The sequence below is a fragment of the Ahaetulla prasina genome, chromosome 15 (genome assembly GCF_028640845.1).
Source record: "Ahaetulla prasina isolate Xishuangbanna chromosome 15, ASM2864084v1, whole genome shotgun sequence".
Classification (NCBI taxonomy): Eukaryota; Metazoa; Chordata; class Lepidosauria; order Squamata; family Colubridae; genus Ahaetulla; species Ahaetulla prasina.
In genome coordinates this window covers 4687334-4705520 of record NC_080553.1, presented here as the reverse complement: position 1 = coordinate 4705520, position 18187 = coordinate 4687334, and the positions used below count along the sequence as shown (strand labels likewise).

Here is an 18187-nt window from a genome sequence, read left to right as displayed (position 1 = left end):
GTCCGGGAAATCCGAATCAGGCTTGCCTCTGCAGCTCTGCCCAAAGTCCTAGCAAAGTCCTCAGAGCAGGCAGGAGACCAGAAAGTGACTTCAGCAAGATAAGTTCGACTTTGCCTGACTCAGAGACTGCCAGAAAGCAGATCCTTTATATAGGCCATGGGGTGTGGCTCCATGACTCAGCACTCATTAAGGCCTGCCCCTCCCTTCCTTCTGTTTCCTCCGCCTATCCAATCTTCTGATGCGAGAGTCACTCCAATCAGCAGCTGTTGGAAATAAACCTTCCTCAGGCTCACATGCTGTGGAGGAGGGGGAGGGGTCTAGTTGCTCCGTTTGCCTGGGCATGGAGCCAGGGCTGGGGCCGGGGGATGCTCCCTCCTCTGCAGCCTGCTTGGGCATGGAGCCAGGGCTGGGGCCGGGAGGACATTCTTCAGCGTTCGGAAGCAGATAAGCAGACCCCGGCTGCGGTGAGAGCGGGCAAGACACAACACCCAGGATGAGCCAGCTGAGAGTTCAAATTCCCCTGTAATGCTCGAAATTCCCCCCCCCCAAAACGCTCCCACGTTCTTGGCAGGTCCCAGAGCAAAGTGCAAACACACACACACACACGGCAGCCTCTGGCTGCACCCAGTCCAGCAAAGCAAAAGACCAGGGAAAGGAGTCCTCGAACCAAGGAACAATGAGTCCACAAAGTCAGGAAGAAGCAAGCAGTCCTCTAAACTCCAAATGACTGTACTGGCACACCAAACTCTACCAATTCAGTGTTTGTTCCTGATAAATGCCCCTCTCCTAGCGTCTCCTTAAATCTCAATCCCCAGGTGTGCCTTGTGAAGAGGGACGGGGCGCTCTCCTCCCGAGTCATTGAGGCAGCTTGCGCTGTTCCCACCTTCTCTCCACCCTCCATGCCTGGGGATCAGGAGGGGGCAGTCCTTGCTCATTGCCTGAGCTCCGTCACTCCTCATGCCCTCTCTGGGCCATCCTGCCCCCTGTTAACAAGCTGTCCCAATCCTGAGGGGCCCTGGGCTGCCTCGGCCTGCTCCTCCCCACATTCCTCCGAAGCCAACAAAGGGGCATTACACTGGCATTTTTCAGAGGGTGGACTCCAACTCCCAGAATTCCTCAGCCAGATCAGAATTCTGGGAGTTGGAGTCCACCCCCTCTGAAAGCTGCCAAGCTTGAGAAATGCTGTTTTAGAGGAATGCAGCTCAATTCCACCCACCACCCAGACAGATGGATAGGCGGGTGAGAATTCTCTCCTTTTTTTTTCTTTTTGCACTTTCCCCCTTCTGGTTTGTTCAGGGAGGGCAGGTTGGAATAATAGGAACATTTGGCAGCTGGAAGGGGTCACCGGGCGGGCCAATTTTAGCTGCTTTCTGTCTCACTTCCAAAACATCACCTGGATTTTACTGGAGAAGTTTTTTCCTGCTTTTGGAGACACGCAGTGCTAAGATGCCCCCTGGAATTTGGGAGGGGGGTTGCCCCCCAAATACTAGGAGTGACTCTCTGCAGACCGAGCAAACATTTCTCTGCGGAGAAAAGAAACCTGGATGGCATGAACTCTGGGTGAGATTCAGAGTCTGCTTCAGACAGTCACATCTGAACACGACATGATATGATTCATTTGTGTGCAGCAGCAGCCAAAAACACTAATACAAACCTTGGTTGTATAAACAGAGGCATAGAATCAAAAGCACGTGAAGGATTAGTGCTTTATAAAGCCTTAGTGAGACCTCACCTGGAATATTGCATCCAATTTTGGTCACCACATTAAAAAAAGAAGATGTTGAGACTTTGGGGAAAGTGCAAAGAAGAGCAACTGAGATGATTAAAGGCTTGGAGACTAAAACACACAAATGAACGATTGCAGGAACTGGGCCTGGCTAGTCTAGTGAAGAGAAGGACCAGGGGAGACAGGATAGCATCTTCCAATATTTGAGGGGCTGCCACAGAGGGGAGGAAGGGGGTCAAGCTATTTTTCAAGGCACTCGAAAGCCAGACAAGAAACAATGGTTGGAAACTGATCAAAGACAGAAGCAACCTGGAATTAAGGAGAAACTTCCTAACAGTGAGGACAATTAACCAGTGGAACAGCTTGCCACTAGAAGTTGTAGATGCTTCATCACTGGATGCTTTTAAGGAGAGACTGGACAGTCCCTCGTCTGAAATGGTAGAGGATCTCCTGCTTGAGCAGGGGGCTGGACTAGAAGACCTCCAAGGTCCCTTCCAGCTCTATTCTGATTCTAATATAGTTCAGCTTTATTATAGGTAGTCTGTCAAGGTTCCAGAAAAACCTCTTCTGCATAAAAAAAACTCAGAAGCCATTGTTTTTCAGAGTTCTTTACTAGCATGAGGAAACTGGCACACGATGAGTGAAATTCCAAAACTGAACTTCCAGATTCTTTTCCCAGTTATACAAACCCCAAGAGTCCCACCCCCCTGACCCCTGTGCTGGTCTCATGGTCCCACGTTCTCCCAGTTCATTCGAATATCTTCTCGCCACTCCTCCTGCAGATGTGAACACCATCCGACCTTGACCGCTTGAAGAATGTTACCATACCCCTCAACCCCCCTTCTTCCCCTCAGGGGAAAAATGTGGCAGCGTCTGGAACCCTAAGGCCTAGTACGGCTTCCAGGCCTGACAACCACAATTGGGGTGGGAACTAATTGTTAAATGAGTCTTGTCCAAATTGGTGTCCTTTTTTTTTTCTTGCCATGGCTGTTAAACTAATCCCTGCAGTTGTTAAGTAAATCATGCGGTCATTGCTCTCTCTTCCCCAACTGTTTCCAGCTGGGTCAAGAGTCTTTCAAGAAGAGATTTAATTCTGCCATTTGTCAGAAATTGCGTAGGTAGGATCTCCTGCTTGTGTGTGGCGGGGGTTGGGCTAGATGACCTACAAGGTCCCTTCCCAACTCTATTCATCTGTTACTTGTTTATCCAAGCGGGACTGGCTTAATTTTTTAAACTTTTGAATTTTAATAATTTTAATTGGAGTATTTTATGAATTTTATGGGTCAAATGTGACTGTTTTAAATTTTCGGCCATTTACAGAATATGTTATTTTAATTTTTGTTTTAATTTGTATATTGTACTGTTTTTTAATCTGGCTGTACACCGCCCTGAGTCCTTCGGGAGAAGGGCGGTATAAAAATCTAAATAATAAAAATAAATTAAGCGAGTCCAGGTTTCTCCATTAACTTTGCTTATTAGGAGCCGGCTGAGAAGGCTGGAAATGGTGATCACGTGACACACACACCCCAGATGCTGCAACCGTCGTAAATCAGTTGCCAAGCGCCTGAATTTTGAACTCCTGACCGCAGGGATGAACTTTGAATGGCTGTTAAACGAGCAGTCACAGGATGAGGACTCTCTGTAATTGTAGCATCTGTGTCACAATCAGTTTCCCCCAACCTGCAGTCAAGGTGGCTGTTGCAATAATGGAACAAACTGCAAATCCGAATTGACACCTGGAATGCAGAATTTTTAGATTGGGGCTAAAGCAGATGTTAACTTGCCGTGAAATTAGCTTGCCAACATCTGCATGGTTGCCCCATTTCCCTCCCCCCCAACCCTTCTCTCAAGAGAGGAACCGAGATTTATGGGCCGTTTTAAGTGCCAGGGGTTGGTCGCAGGTCCTCATTGTTTTATGGACATAGTAATAAACCCATCAGCAAGGATTTAAGCCCTTCCTCTCCGTTGATTGGAAAGTGAGCCTGATGTTATTTATGGCGTGAAGACATTTTAAGGTGGTGAAAGAGAGAGGCGGTGGCAAGAGTATGTTCTTCAACGGCTGCCGAGCAAATAACTTTAGTAGATGGTGGCCCAGATGCCCTTCATTCCATAAATCAGATTTGTGGGACTGTAGAGTCAGAGACACCCCCACAATATCTGGGTCTAGTTTTGAGAACCATGCCACATTCGGACAAATTGGAACGGGTCCAAGGAAGGTTAAGAAAAAGGATCGGAGATGTCTTGAAAATGAAATCTTTGAAGCAGAAACGGATGGATCAAAGTATGTCGAGAAGGCTTAAGGGACGGTGTGGCCTGTTTTTTTTTTTTCCTCCGATAGTTATGAGCCTTCATGTGGGGTCTTTAGTGCTCTCTGAGCTTGGTGGTTTCTTCAAGGTGTTTCATGACCCAACTAAGTCAATTAATTGGGTAATGAAATATGTGAAAGAAAACCACCAAGGTCAGAGAGCAACAAGGACCCCACAATCCTAATCATCCCCCCCTCTCTCCTCTCCACAAATCCCACTTTTAGTACTAATAACGTTTCCTCATTGGGTTTTGAAACATCTGCAAGAAAACCATCCAGCTCAGAGAGCAACAAGGACCCCACAGTTTAACCCTGAGCTACAACTATTCTCTTCTAGCGGTGCATGTTTCCGTTCTTTTCTAGGGTTCCTCTTCTCCTTCCAACAAGACATGGCATCAGGAAATGTCACCACTCCTTCCCTGAATGCCAACATGCTCACCTCGGTGTAGATCAGCAGGAAAATAATCCATAGGAATTTTTGCAAAGCATGGAGAAAATTCACAGAGGAGAAATTCAGCGTGTATCATTAACATTATTTATGTCGAACATCCATAACAATCCTCTCCTATACAGTGTCCTGGGTGACTTGTTGCCACCAGCCTTTGAAAGTGTTCCTCCCAAACTTATAAATTATATTAAATGCAGGCAATTAGCATTATAATTAGCTTATTCAATAATTACCAGTGTTAACAGATAATGCATCCTCATTATTTCATTAGGAGGAATAATACCTTGCCATAAGGGATTACACCAGAGACAAGATGCCAGCCAGACCTTTAAATTGAGAAAGAAAGTCAACGTTGACCAAAATTAATAATACTTCTAAAAAAAAAAAGCCTAGGCAAGCCGAGAATATTTTGGAAGAACGGGGAGAAGGGTGAAATCCTGACTCATTCCTTTCCTAGCGGGAGATGAAAGTTTAAGACACACTTTTTAAAGTGACAGCCAAACTGAGATTGTGCTGAGTAATTTGGTCTGGTTTTGGAAGGAGACATAAATATGTGTTAAAGCCAACTCACCGTTGTAGGTAAAACTGTAATTATGTCATCTTATGCTCCAGAAAGCAACCCAACCATTGGAAGGACAATAGAGATGCCCTTTCAACGAGACAGAATTGGGAAAATATATATATAAAGCCAATCAACCTTTGTTCAACCTTCTGTCAAGAGGGTGGAGGAAGAAATATAGAAATATAGGTAGGATGCAGCACAGGGCGAAAATAGGCCTGAGAGTTGAAGGTCTCTTAACGTGTAAAGTAGAGAAAGGCTGTTGGAAATTGGTTTGCAGGAGGCGACCCTTTCACCCAAGGGTGGCTAACTTATCTCAAGGCCCAACCAACTCAAAACACCTTCACACCGCAGGGTGAGAGTTCGAGCTGGATGCAAGGAGAAAGATTAACAGATGAATAGAGTTGGGAAGGGACCTTGTAGGTCATCTAGCCCAACCCTCTCCCCACCCAAGCAGGAGATCCTAGCAATTTCTGACAAATGGCAGAATTAAATCTCTTCTTGAAAGACTCTTGACGCAGCTGGAAACAGTTGGGGAAGAGAGAGCAAGGTAAAGTGGCAACAGGGGTGTCCATGTGCGGAGGACGGGGGGGGGTCAGGAAAATTAATTAATTAACATTAATCGTGTGACGAAGCCCCACTCTTTTTATGTGGGAGAGAAAGAGTAGGGCTTTGATTGTAGGGTTGTGGTTGCCGTGTTGACTATTTTGCCCCTTTTGAGGTCTCTGGTCACAAGATGCTGAGACAGAGAAAATCTCTTCTCCTTATGGCTCATCAACCAACCTTCCTCCCTCCCTCCCTCCTCCCTCCCTCCATTCCTCCATCTCATTTCTCTTCCTTCTTTTTTCCAACCTATCTTTCCTTCCTTCCTCCCTCATTTCCCTTCCTCCATCCCTCCATCCTCTCTCTTTCTTCTCTTTCTTATTTTCTTTCTCTCTGTTTCTTTCCCTCTCTTCCTCCCTCCCTCCCACTGCCCTTCCTTCCTTCCTTCCTTTCTATCTCTTTCTCTCTCTCCCTCCCACTGCTTTCCTTCCTTCCTTCCTTTTTCTCTTTCTTTCTTTCTTTCTTTCTCTCCCTTTCTTTCCTCTCTCTCCTCCCTCCTTCCCACTGCCCTTCCTTCCTTCCTTTTCTCCCTCCCTCCCTCCCACAGCTCTCCTCCCTTTCTTTCTTCTTTCTTTCTTTCTCTTTCTTTCTTTCTCTTTCTTTCTCTTTCTTTCTCTCCCTCTCTCCCACTGCTCTCCTTCTTTTCTTTTTTCTTTTTCTTTCTTTTTTTCCCCATCTGCCATCTCTTCCTAACTACCTCCTTAATCTTGTAGATAGATCCCTTTCCCCAGTGGCATCCTTGTCAGTCTCTTCAGCTTTTTTTTCCTCCTTTTTAAAAGGGGATAAATTTACCCACGTTAAGTACTAAGTGGTACAGAATTAGAGATAGGAAATCAATTAGCCTTTCTTGCTCTAATTATCTCACTATTAACTCTGAATTCACAGCCACGGGCATCTGTGGCATGCAGCTCAGAATTGGGGTAACAGACCAGGACTCCGTGTTTAAACAGTGTTTAAATCTGACTCAAGCACTCAACTCACTGCAGGAGGGATTTTGCCTGTTCATTCTTCAACGGGCAAGTGTGCCTTTTTTCCCTTTTTTTTTTGTCTTTGTGGTTTTCTTGGTTTTCTTTTTTTTTAGTCCAGGGTGCGAATCCAGCCACCTGCAGTTCACTCTCGGTGTTTTATCACCCAGGCAGCAACATTTTCCAAGCAAAGCCGCTCTTTCCCAACTCTATCATCTCCCAATCATGAAATATATCAAATCCAATTTGGGTTCTAATTGATTTTTATATACATATATGCACACGTGCACACACAAAACTATTTTAGACCTGGTGAAGGAATATTGATCAGCAAGAATCACGTGTCAGCCAATTGTGCTCTGAGACCAAGCGTGACAAATTGAAGATGATAATTAAAAACAAAGAAAATGAAACACCCGAAGTGGGTTTTCGAGGGCGGGGGGGCTCCACTGTTTCTAGAAACTTGCAGAACTAATTCTGTTTGCAGAAAGAAAACATGACATTTGCCCCATAGATTACCAATAGGATTCTCCCATGTCCTCAGCTGTTTGATGGCTAGCCTCTAAAAGCAGTATTTCTCAGTCATGGCAACTTTAAGATGGGTGGATTTCAACTCCCAAAATTCCCTAGCTACGTACTTTAAGATGGGTGGACTTCAACTCCCAGAATTCCCTAGCTACTTATTTTAAGATATGTGTATTTCAACTCCCACAATTCCTTAGCCGGCATAGCTGGCGGGGAAATTCTGGGAATTGAAGTCCACCCATCTTCAACCTGCCATGGTTGAGAACCCCTGCTCTAAAGCAAGAGTGTGCAGGGTGCATCTCTTGGAAATACTACTCATGTAGAACATTTGACTTTGAAAGACTCCATGCAAAACAGCTGACAATGCCGCTTGGCAATGGCCAAGCCACCCAACAGAAAGGCACAGGAAATATTTCCATCCATGTGAGCAGGCAAAGAACAACGCCCACAGCTTCTGTTTTTTCACCATGGTAGCAGCTACCCACAACCGAAGAGGCGAAAAGCAATGGTCAGAGGAAGAATGACTATTGTGGGTTGGAAGTGGGGCACTGAGGAAGGGAAGGGACGGGAAGGAGGGAGGGAGGGAGGGAGGGGAAAAGCTAGGAAAGAAGGAAGGAAGACCTAGGAAGGAAGGAAGGAAGGAAGGAAGGAAGGAAGGAAGGAAGGAAGGAAGGAAGGAAGGAAGGAAGGAAGGAAGGACCCTTAATGACCCATTTGAAGAGAGGCTCGGCCAAGCTGGAAAAGATTGGCACTTTCAGGCTTTGATCCTCTCCCAGGAGAACTGAATGTCAAATTTCCAAGGAAGGGAGCAAGCAAGCAAGGCTTACAACTCCTCTGTAGGATAGTCGAGGCTCAGAATCAGCCTTTGGCTCGAGATTGTTCTGCAAAGCTTTGCAGTTGGATGAAGACCTGCATAAACATTTTGCAGAGTCCTTGGTGCTTGGTGGGGGATTTGGCAGGCATTTCATTACCCAGCTAGGTAACATCATCAGTCCCAGTACTGTCGTTATCTACCTGGGTAATGAGACGTCTGCAAGAAAACCTTCAAACTCAGAGAGCACTAAGGACCCCTCCTTCTCCTCCTCTTCCTTCTCCTTTTCCTCCTCCACTCCACTAAACCCCACTCCTTTCTAGCACTGATAATGTTACCTAGTTGGGTAATGAAATGCCTGCAAAAAAACAGCCAAACTCAAAGATCACCAAGGCCCCCTCATTTCAATCCTGAGCTGTAATTATTCTATTTTGTTTGGCATCAATGCTTTCCTGTTTCAAGACAGATGTGATCTCCCAGCCACCCCCTCCCTCATTTTGAGCCCTCCAGATGTATAAATCAGGTGCAACTCACTTAATTGCCTAGCTTAGCAACAGAGATTTTGATCCCATTTGTGTTCATAAATCAAGGACTACCTTGTATTCTAAGTTCCCTTGAGTTTTTTGGTGGTTCCCCCCCCCCACCTTTAAGAATTCTCTCATGCTTACAGTAAATTTTAGTGGGAAAATTAAGATTTATGCACTTAAGCTCTTCGAGGGGCCTCCATCCCCATCATCCATGTCCCCCCCACCTGGCTGAGATGGCAAGCGAGTAAGTGCCCCCATTTGCCTTGCTGCATTACCCAGGGAGAGTTGGATTAAAACCCACCCACTCTCTCTCTCTCTTTCTCTCTCTCTCTCTCTCTCAAGAGAAAAATGTAATTTGCGACTCGCAATCTGTGAATTTTGCCACAATGTTTTATGATGAGGACAGTTCCTCGTGTGACACTTAAATTACTTCTCTTTCTGCATGTGCAAAAGAGCCTGTAACACAGAGAGAGATATCATTTTATCACGTAAGCCGAGAGAGAGTCATCCAAAGACTTCATTTTACATTTAAAAAAAAAAAAAAAAGAATAAATAAATCCCTATGGGAAGGATGAGGCGTATACTTTTGAGAAAGCCAGAGAAGAGCCTATGCTTGTTAACGCATCTTGCTAAACCACCGCTTGCTTTAACTATGGCTTGTTGCAAAAGGTCCGAATTCACACATGGCACTGCACCGTAACCAATCTAGAACTGCTGTACCGAAACCAGGGGTGCGCTCTGGGGATTCTCAGGGGTTCGGGAGAACCTCTAGCTAAGATTCTGTGCAGTTCGGAGAACCCCCAATCCTTGGTCCGATTGTGGGGGACTCACTAAGGAACACGGCCTTAATGCAGATCCAAAAGCAGATGATACGAAGAGGGAGAGAAATTAAATCACAGCACTTTTTTGTTTTTCTCCATAGCAAAGAAAGAAGCCGTTGCTTGACAGAGAACCAGTTTCCCCACTTGGTTTCCCTTGGAAAGGCCTGCCTGGTTGATTTTTTTTTTTTTCCATACGGAGAAAAAGCCATCAGCCCTTAAAAGAATTTGATTAAAGTAGCAAAATGCTCACTCACCAGCCAATGTGGCCTTCCGCAATTTTCATTACTTTAAAGACAGAGACGAGAAAACTGTCAACATTGATCAAGGGAGTTCAGCTATGGTAATTCCTTACCGGAAAAAGAAAGAAAAAGGAGGAGGGGGGGGGAAGGACGACAGAAGAGGAGGAGGAGGAAGAAGAAGAAGAAGAGGAGGAGGAAGAGGAGGAGGAGGAGGGGAAAAGCCAGCCAGCTGAGTTTAGCAGAGTCCTTCAACTCCACCAGAGAGTAAGAAAGAAGGTACAAAAGTGAAGGATTCGGTTACAGCACCAAAGAAAACCAAAATTAAAACAAACAAAAAAAAGTTTTTATCAGGGTTGACTTCTACTCCATGTAAAACCAACACAAAAGGGGAGGTCTTTTCTGTCAATTCCATAGACTGAAATTCTTACCTTCAGAGCCCAGCCTACTGATCTGGTTGGCTTAACCGTGGTTTATTAAATAAGCCCAGCTGGCTGGTTTCACACAAGGTTATGACCATCCTCAAATAGGTAGATGATTACCAGAGTTGGGCTGGTCCAACAGACTGAGCTCTGAACATCTCTGCTTATAAGATTGAATTGGCTAGTCTAGTGAAGAGAAGGACCAGGGGAGACAGGATAGCAGCCTTCCAATGTTTGAGGGGCTGCCACAGAGAGGAGGAAGGGGGTCAAGCTATTCTCCAAGGCCAGACAAGGAACAATGGATGGAAACTGGTCAAGGAGAGATTCAACCTAGAAATAAGGAGACATTTTCTGACAGTGAGAACAATCAACGCATTGAACAGAAGTTGCCTTCAGAACTTGTGGGAGCTTCATCCCTGGATGAAGCCTGGAGGCTTTCAAGAAGAGACTGGACTGCCATCTGTCAGAAATGGTGTAGGGTCTCTTGCTTGAGGGGGGCGGGGGGGCTGGATTAGATGACCTACAAGGTCCCTTCCAACTGTTAGAATTAACCATCCCTCATCTCTCTCCTTTCTGTAATCAAACCAGCTTTGTCTGATTTAATAACTCTGCAAGGTAGGCTGAAGAGACAGCACTGAAGTAAAGCATTCCTCTGAGTTTGCAACTAAAGCAGGCTCTCCTCAATCAGAAATCTAGATCCATCTAGATTTTTCAAGGAATCTAGATCTAGGTTTCTCTTCCACTGCCCCCCAGAGATCTAGAAAAATTTCCTCGCTCAGCTCTCGAAAAACCAGCATATTTTTTTCCCAGAGATGGAACTCCAGCTCACCAAAAAAATTATCTCTCTCTTGCAGCATTTTGCCAAGCAATGAAGCAACTGTATTTTTTTCTCACCTCTCTTTTAGAACAGATCCTAAAAATAAAAGTCCCATTTTGCAATCTAATGAACCTTTCTGCAACTAATGAAGACTATTCAATTGCTTTTGTGAAACCAGTGCGCTGGGTTATGCGGTTGTAAGCCGGGAGGCTGCAGATTGCTTAGAGACACCCATGAGGGGGTGTAAAAATGTTGCAAATATATTCATAAATAAAAGCTTAAGTATCCAGAAACACAAACAACCAACCCTTCCCCGAATGACGGCAGCTGATCAAAACTCTAGCTGATCAAAACCCTGAACACGGATAAAGAGAAAAAGGAGAAAAAATCATTCCATGTTGACCAACCAACCCTAGGATAGAAGGAAGAGCCTTTACTTCACGACATGAAATCAGTTGCTCTCAGAATCTCAAGATGTTATCTGGAGATGAATGTCCCCTGTCGCACTTCTGCATGAATCTTGGAAACAAACATGGCCAGACCAGAGACTCCCTAACAACCAGTAAATAATTCCACCACAGCTGTCCGTTCAGCATCACTCAAAACACTGGGTTTATCCCCAGTGGACAATTGTAGAAGAAGAGGACATGTGATTCCTCCCAAAATGGCTCTAGAGTCAAGATCTCAGCTCCTTGGACATCAAGGAGGTGATGAAACCCATTCAATGGCTGTAGGATGGCCAAAACCATCTAGAAGCTTTATGGTTGCTCTGTTCGAGATCAGCCTTCTTCCAGATGCATGGACCTTCATGCCAGAGTTCCCAAACAGATCTAAGGGTATGATCGGTTTTATCAGCCACACTTAGCTGACCTTGGCTGATCCTTGCAAAAGCCAAAAAGTGGAGAACCCGGTTAGTCCATGGCTGGGATACCATGCAAGAAGTCTCAGGGAAACTGAGAAGAAGGCAATGGAGAATGATTTATACATTACGGCCAAGGACACCATAAATGATCAGAAGTCACACCTTCAATCCATCAATCAGAATAGAGCCGGAAGGGACCTTGGAGGTTTTCTAGTCCAACCCCCCGCCCAAACAGGAAGCCCTACACCATTTCTTACAGATGGCAGTCCAGTCTCTTCTTGAGAGCCTCCAGTCATGAAGCTCCCAGAACTTCCAAAGGCAACTTCTGTTCTGTGGGTTGATTGCTCTCACTGTCAGAAAATGTCTCCTTTTTTCCAGGTTGAATCTCTCCTTATTCAGTTTCCATCCATTCTTCCTTGTCTGGCCTTCAGGTGCTTTGGAAAATAGCTTGCCCCCCTCCTCTCTGTGGCAGCCCCTCAAATATTGGAAAACACCTATCCTGTCTCCCCTGGTCCTTCTCTTCACTAGACTAGCCATGCCCAGTTCCAGTAACCATTCATCGTATGTTTAGCCTTCATTCCCCTCGTCATCTTGGTTACAGATTAACAGAGTTGAAAGGGACCTTGCAGATCATCTAGTCCAAGCAGGAGAGCCTACACCATTTCTGACAGATGGCAGTCCAGTCTCTTTTTGAAAGCTTCCAGTCATGAAGCTCCGACAACTTCTGAAGGCAACTTCTGTTCCACTGCTTGATTGTTCTCACTGCCTTGAAGAACAATTGGCCTACAGTTGGAGTTACCTACAGTTGGAGTTACCTACAGTAACTCCAATATAGACAGATTAGGGAGGTTTAGGGGCTTTTTTAAGCCAGGCCATAAAGATGCAATTAGTTAACCAAATAATAACAGAATTGGCACAATTCTCTTGCAATGGCAAGGAATTCAAAAGCTAGCTTCTTATCCTGATTCCAACTTCCATCCTTCACTGGAACAATCAGCTTGCATCTCCTACCCACCTTGGAAGCCAACATATAAGAACCTTATTCAGCAGCCAGGAGAGAGGTGACGCCAAGGCCCAGGGCAAAATTGAGCAGATTTTAGCAATGTTCTAGCCAAGAAACGTTTAGGAAAATGCAAAGATCTAAAACAACTCAGGAAGCCAAGCGATCACGTCGGTAGCTTCTGTATCTCCTCCCATGATATGTTTTCAAGCTCTCCTTCATGTCTGTAAACCATGGGTGAAATGTAAAATTTGTTACTACTGGTTCTGTGGGTGTGGCTTGGGGGGGGGGGTAAAGTGACTGGGTGGGCATGGCCAACTTTTTTTTTTAACTTTTAAAAGCATTTTTTCTACAACCTCTTCAGCCAAAGAGGTTGTAGAAAAAATGCTTTTAAAGGGTTCAGACAATCCTAGCTGAGCCACATGATCATTAGAGGCTTTTTTTGTTAACTTTTAAAAGCATTTTTTCAGCGGGGAAAAAAACGCTTTTAAAAGAAAAAAAATCTCTGATCTCTGGGCTATTGCCTCAGCTGGGCATTTTTGCTACCAGTTCTTCAAACCACCCGCCGCCATCGCTACCAGATCAGGCGATCCAGTCCAAACTGGGAGCATTTCACCCCTGCTGTAAACCCCTTAGAGGTTTATTTTTTTCTCATGTCATCCCATCTCATGGTTACGGCATGTGATTTATGCATCTTCAAGCATCAAGGATGAAGTATATTTTAACACACATGTGCTGAGAAACGTATGGGCAGTCCTCGACTTACAACCACAATGGAGCCCAAACTTCCTGTTGCTAAGCAAGAATCTGTTAAGTGAGCTTTGCCCCAATTTATGACCTTTTTTGCCATTTATTTATTTATTTATTTATTTATAATTAAATAATTATAAATTATAATTAAATTTGTTAATTATAAATTTGTTAAGAAGCGAATCGTTGAAATTTTTCTGTGAGAACAATCAACTGATGGAGCAGAAGTTGCCTTCAGAAGTTGTGGGAGCTTCATCACTGGAGGTTTCAAGAAGAGACTGGACGGCCATCTGTCAGAAATGGTGTAGGGTCTCCTGTTTGGGTGGGGGGTTGGACTAGATGACCTGCAAGATCCCTTCCAACTCAATCTGTTAAATTAGTAACCTGGCTGTTAAGTGAATCTTGGCTTCCCCATGGACTTTGCTCTTCAGGTCGCAAAAGGAGACTATTGCCTCAGGACAATCCAACCGTCATAAATACGAGTCGGCTGCCAAGTATCTGAATTTTGATCACATGACCATGGGGGCTGCCACAATGGTCGTAAGTGTGAGAAAAGGTTATAAGTTGTTATTTTCTTCACCATCATAACTTCAAAATGTCACTAAATGAACTATTGTTAGTCGTGGACTACCCGTACCTGGGTCATCCTGGTGGCACCTATTTTTGACTGGACCGAGCAGTCTAAACAGTCTATTTTAGACTGACCTGTCTAGTCTGTGGTCCTGCTCCCTGGCCTCGGTTTTTCCCTTCTGCAAAATGGGAGAGCAGGCTCTGTAGTGCGTGCTGTTGAAACTGAGCAGGGCTTGCAGCCAAGCCAACAAGGGCAGGCCAGAAGGCTCTTGCATTGCAAAAGTCCAACGGATGACTCTGTTTGTGCCTTCTTCTGCGCCCACGTTCCATTCCTTCTGCAACGTGAATTCCTCAGCATGAAAAGAATTCAACTTAAAAGGATTGCTTTAAAAAAAACCTGAAACCTTCCTTTTGCATGGCCAGCAGCCAAACACAAAAACAGACTTCTCCCCCACCCCCCAAGCCAGAACTTGCCAACAAGAACAACAGACCAGGTGACTAGAGGGCGCTTCACCTGGTGAATTGCTACCCTGCAAATCAGGCAGCGACTTTGGGGAGGTAGGATCAAACTCCTGGATCAACAACAATCGCTCCTGGGAAAAGAAAGGGGAAGTCTGGCTAATTTAAAGTTCCTGTAATTTGCAACTACACCATGGTGAAATGTCAAATATCATTTCGCATAGGATGATTACAGCAAAAGGAGTCCCACCTGAAGAAAAAGTACACTTTTAACTAGAAGACAAGAGAAGGAAGGAAAAGAAGGGAGGGAGGGAGGAAGAGAGGGAGGGAGGGAGGGAGGAAAAGAAGGAAGGAAAAGGAAGGGAAGGGGGAAAGGGGAAAGGAAGGGAAGGGAAGGGGAAAGGAAGAGGAGGAGGAGGAAGGATGGAAAGAAGGAAGAGGAGGAAGAGAAGGAGGAGGAAGGAGGGAGAAAGGAAAAGAAGGAAGGAAAAGAAGGAAGGGAAGCGGGAAGGGAAGAGGAGGAGGGAAGGAAGGAAGGAAGGAAGGAAGGAAGGAAGGAAGGAGAGGAGAGGAGAGGAGAGGAGAGGAGAGGAGGAGGAAAATGAGAAAGAAGAAGAAAACAACTTGAAGCTTAAGTGACCAACTTCGCAGCTTTACCTCCAACGAAGACGGCCAGCAGCAGCAGCAGCAGCGCCGAACGGCGCAGGCTTGGGCTTCGCTTGGTCCCGGCCGGAGCAGAAGCCATGGTGCCTCCTTCTCTTTCCCAGCGCCAGGGTTGGGGCATCCCGATCCTCCAAAGACCTGCCGCGCCGCTTCTCAAGCCCTGCGCCCGCAATTCGGGGCCAGCAAGGGGGAGCCGCGATCCCCGCGCGGACAGGGGGGGCACGGAGCGCGACCGCAAGCTCGCTGCCTGCCCAGGCTCTCGGGCCCCCCAGCGGGGCACCGTCCCCAGGAGTTCTCCTCCGAGCCGGGCCGGGGGCTCCCCAAAAAGACCGAAGTGTCGGGGTCGGCGGGCAGGGCGCCAGCAAGAGAGAAGTAAGGTGGGCGTCGCATCACCTCGGCTTTCGCCAGCAGCTCTTTGGTTTTTGGGGGAAGGAAGACAAGTGGGGAGGGGGAGATCCTATTTTCCTTCCGGGAAGGCAGGAGGAGGGACAGGCGAAAGGGGGGTGGGGGGCAGTTTTCCCAGGCAGGCAGACAGGCAGGGCCCCCCCTTCCTGCTTTTATGTTGCCAAAAAAAAACAAAAAACCCCAGCCTGGCACGCCTTGGCACACTCGCAGCCCCCCACTTCCCACCCCCGGAGAAATTGCACGGAAGCTTCGCAACGCCGCTCCGAGTAATGGGGAAGGGGGGGTGGATGGATGTTCCCGAGCTCAGGGTGGGAGGGAGGGGGGCGAGTTTAAGAGGGGCGCGGGGGCCGCTCAGCCTCCCTTCCAGCTGCTGCGCCCGGGCGCCGGGGCTGGTGCCCTCTTCGCGGAGGCGGCGGCGGCGGCATCGTCTTCCATGCCGGTCCCATCGCCAGCCAGGCGCGCCCCCGCGCGCGTACGGGAAGAAGGAGGGAAGGGAGGTGGGCAGTGCCGGTGTCGAGGAAGGCGGGGTGGGGGGAAAGGAGGAAGAAAGGAGGAGGAGGAGGGGGTGTAAAAGAGTCGGAACCCAAAAGCTCAAATCTCGGTGGGCTCGCAAGAAAACGCGCCCCGAAGAAGTGATGGAAGAAGGAAGAGAGGAAGAAGAAAAGCGGGGGCGGGGGAGGGCTAGAAGCGCCTGGTTTCTTTGCTGGCGCAAACTCTGTGCTCAAGCCGGAATCGTTGGGGGGACGAGGAGGAGGAAGAGCGGCGATTGACAAACTCTGCCAGCCAATCCCTTGGGGGGGGAGGGGGCGAAGGATGGAGAGGAGGGCAGCTTGCCTTGGAGAGAGAGGAGGGGGAGGGAGGGGGACCCCCCCCCGCCCGCCCCTCTCTCTCTCTCTCTCCTGTGTGCCTCGCTGCTTTTTTTTTTAATTGTTCCTTTCTTTTTTAGAAAGCAAAAGTGGCTGGAATTATGAAATCCAAAGGGGGGGGGAGGGGGAAGGGAAGAGTTTGCTTCCTTTTAGAGTTCGCGCTGCGCGAACTCCGTGGAATACAGGAACGGCGGTGGGGCGGGGATGGTTAGAGAGAAGCCTCCGCACCAGCCGGCTTTGCTCCTGGAGCTAAGCCGTGACTTGATTAATGAGGGTTTGTTGCTAGAACCGGCTGGGTTCGGACCCCCAGACTGAGCTATAAATCACGGTTTTGCAACCTGCTGGACTTCCCCACCTTCTTATAATAATTTGGCTCGGCACCACTGCCTCACAAGCCTTGTTTTTAACCATGGCTTGCCAGGTTCACTTGTCGCACTAACCCAGAAGAGACCCTGTTGTTTTAGGCTGTTTTTTTATCCCACTACTAGGGTGGATTGTCTTTTGGAACTGTGAACTGTGCCTTATCGCTTAAATTATGGCTTGGTTAGGGAAACCAGGATGCAAACAAACTATGTTTTAGCAGCAGGAATGAACTGGATGTAAAACAGCAGATTTGGTTTCTAAGAAAATTAACAGCAAGGAATTTCTCCCTCCCCCGCCCGTGGATTCGTGCAGGCTTGGACTTAACAGATGTTACATTGTGCAAAGATGTTTCAAATGATGAAATAAGAAGGTGCCATAGAGCACATGCAGAGTGCCTTTCCTTCAGCACGGAGAGCCCCTCTCCCCTTCAAGAGGTTGGATGCCCACTTTTTAAAAGTGACTGATGTATAAAAATAAGAAACAAAGAGAAAGATACAATGCTGAACATGATGGCAACAAAATGCTTTTAAGATGAAAATCACTCTGTCCTGGTACACATTGATATAGATACATGTCATATTAATTTTTGTATTAATTTCTTCCCCATGAACGAACCTCCAGAAACATGTGTGTCTCCTCTTGGCCTGTGAATTGTCTCTTTAGTGACATAAATGAGAAGATGGGCCCGTACTGGTTTCTGTGGTCATGGTTTAAATGCTTGGAGGGCGGGGTGCTCTTCAGCAGGTTCTGAAAGGTTCTGGAGAACCGGTAGTGGAAATTTTGAGTAGTTCAGAGAACCGGGAAATACCACCTCTGGCTGGCCCCAGACTGCGGTGGGAATGGAGATTTTGCAGTATCCTTCCCCTGCCACACCTACCAAGGTATGGAAGAATAGCCACAGAACTAGTAGTAAAAAACTTTGAATTCCCCCACTGTTGGAGGCCACTAAAATTTCATAGACCCCACCTCACTCCCAAGCGGAATCAGTGGATCTATTTAGGGAGGGCTCATTAAGAGCAGATAAACTGCTTCGGGGTGGGGGTCTTCCACTCCATCCATAGAACCCGTTATATGACTAAGAAGGTGAGAGCCAGAAACTCTTTATCTCTGAAGCGGGGAAGGGAAGTGGTCCCAAGATTGGGCTAACTCTTTAGGCAGGGAAAGGACTTGGGCAAGGCAGGAGAAATATGACACCAGGAAAATCAAGTGAAGAATCTTTGATTTGGTTGAGGAATTTCTAGGAACTTTTGGGGGGGAACGTTTTGACGATTGTGGTCCAGCAGAGAAAAGTATCTGATGTTTCACTTAGTAACTTTGGCTGACTTAATAATAATAATATCAGAGTTGGAAGGGATCTCGGAGGCCTTCTAGTCCAATCCCCTGCCCAGGCAGGAGACTCTACACCATTTCAGACAAATGGTTATCCAACATTTTCTTAAAAATTTCCAGTGTTGGAGCATTCACAACTTCTGCAGGCAAGTTGT

The 18187-nt window shown here is 46.7% G+C and overlaps 1 protein-coding gene across 1 annotated transcript in view; it reads right to left on the bottom strand.

Moving 5' to 3' along the window:
* TMEM132B (transmembrane protein 132B) overlaps positions 1–15529 on the bottom strand; it is a 252044-nt gene extending 236515 nt beyond the window's left edge. The window contains exon 1 of the mRNA XM_058158473.1: positions 15064–15529. Within this exon, the coding sequence (XP_058014456.1) occupies positions 15064–15190 (127 nt within the window). The 5' untranslated portion in view covers positions 15191–15529. The remainder of the gene's footprint in view (positions 1–15063) is intronic.
* Between the last annotated feature and the right edge of the window lie 2658 nt (positions 15530–18187).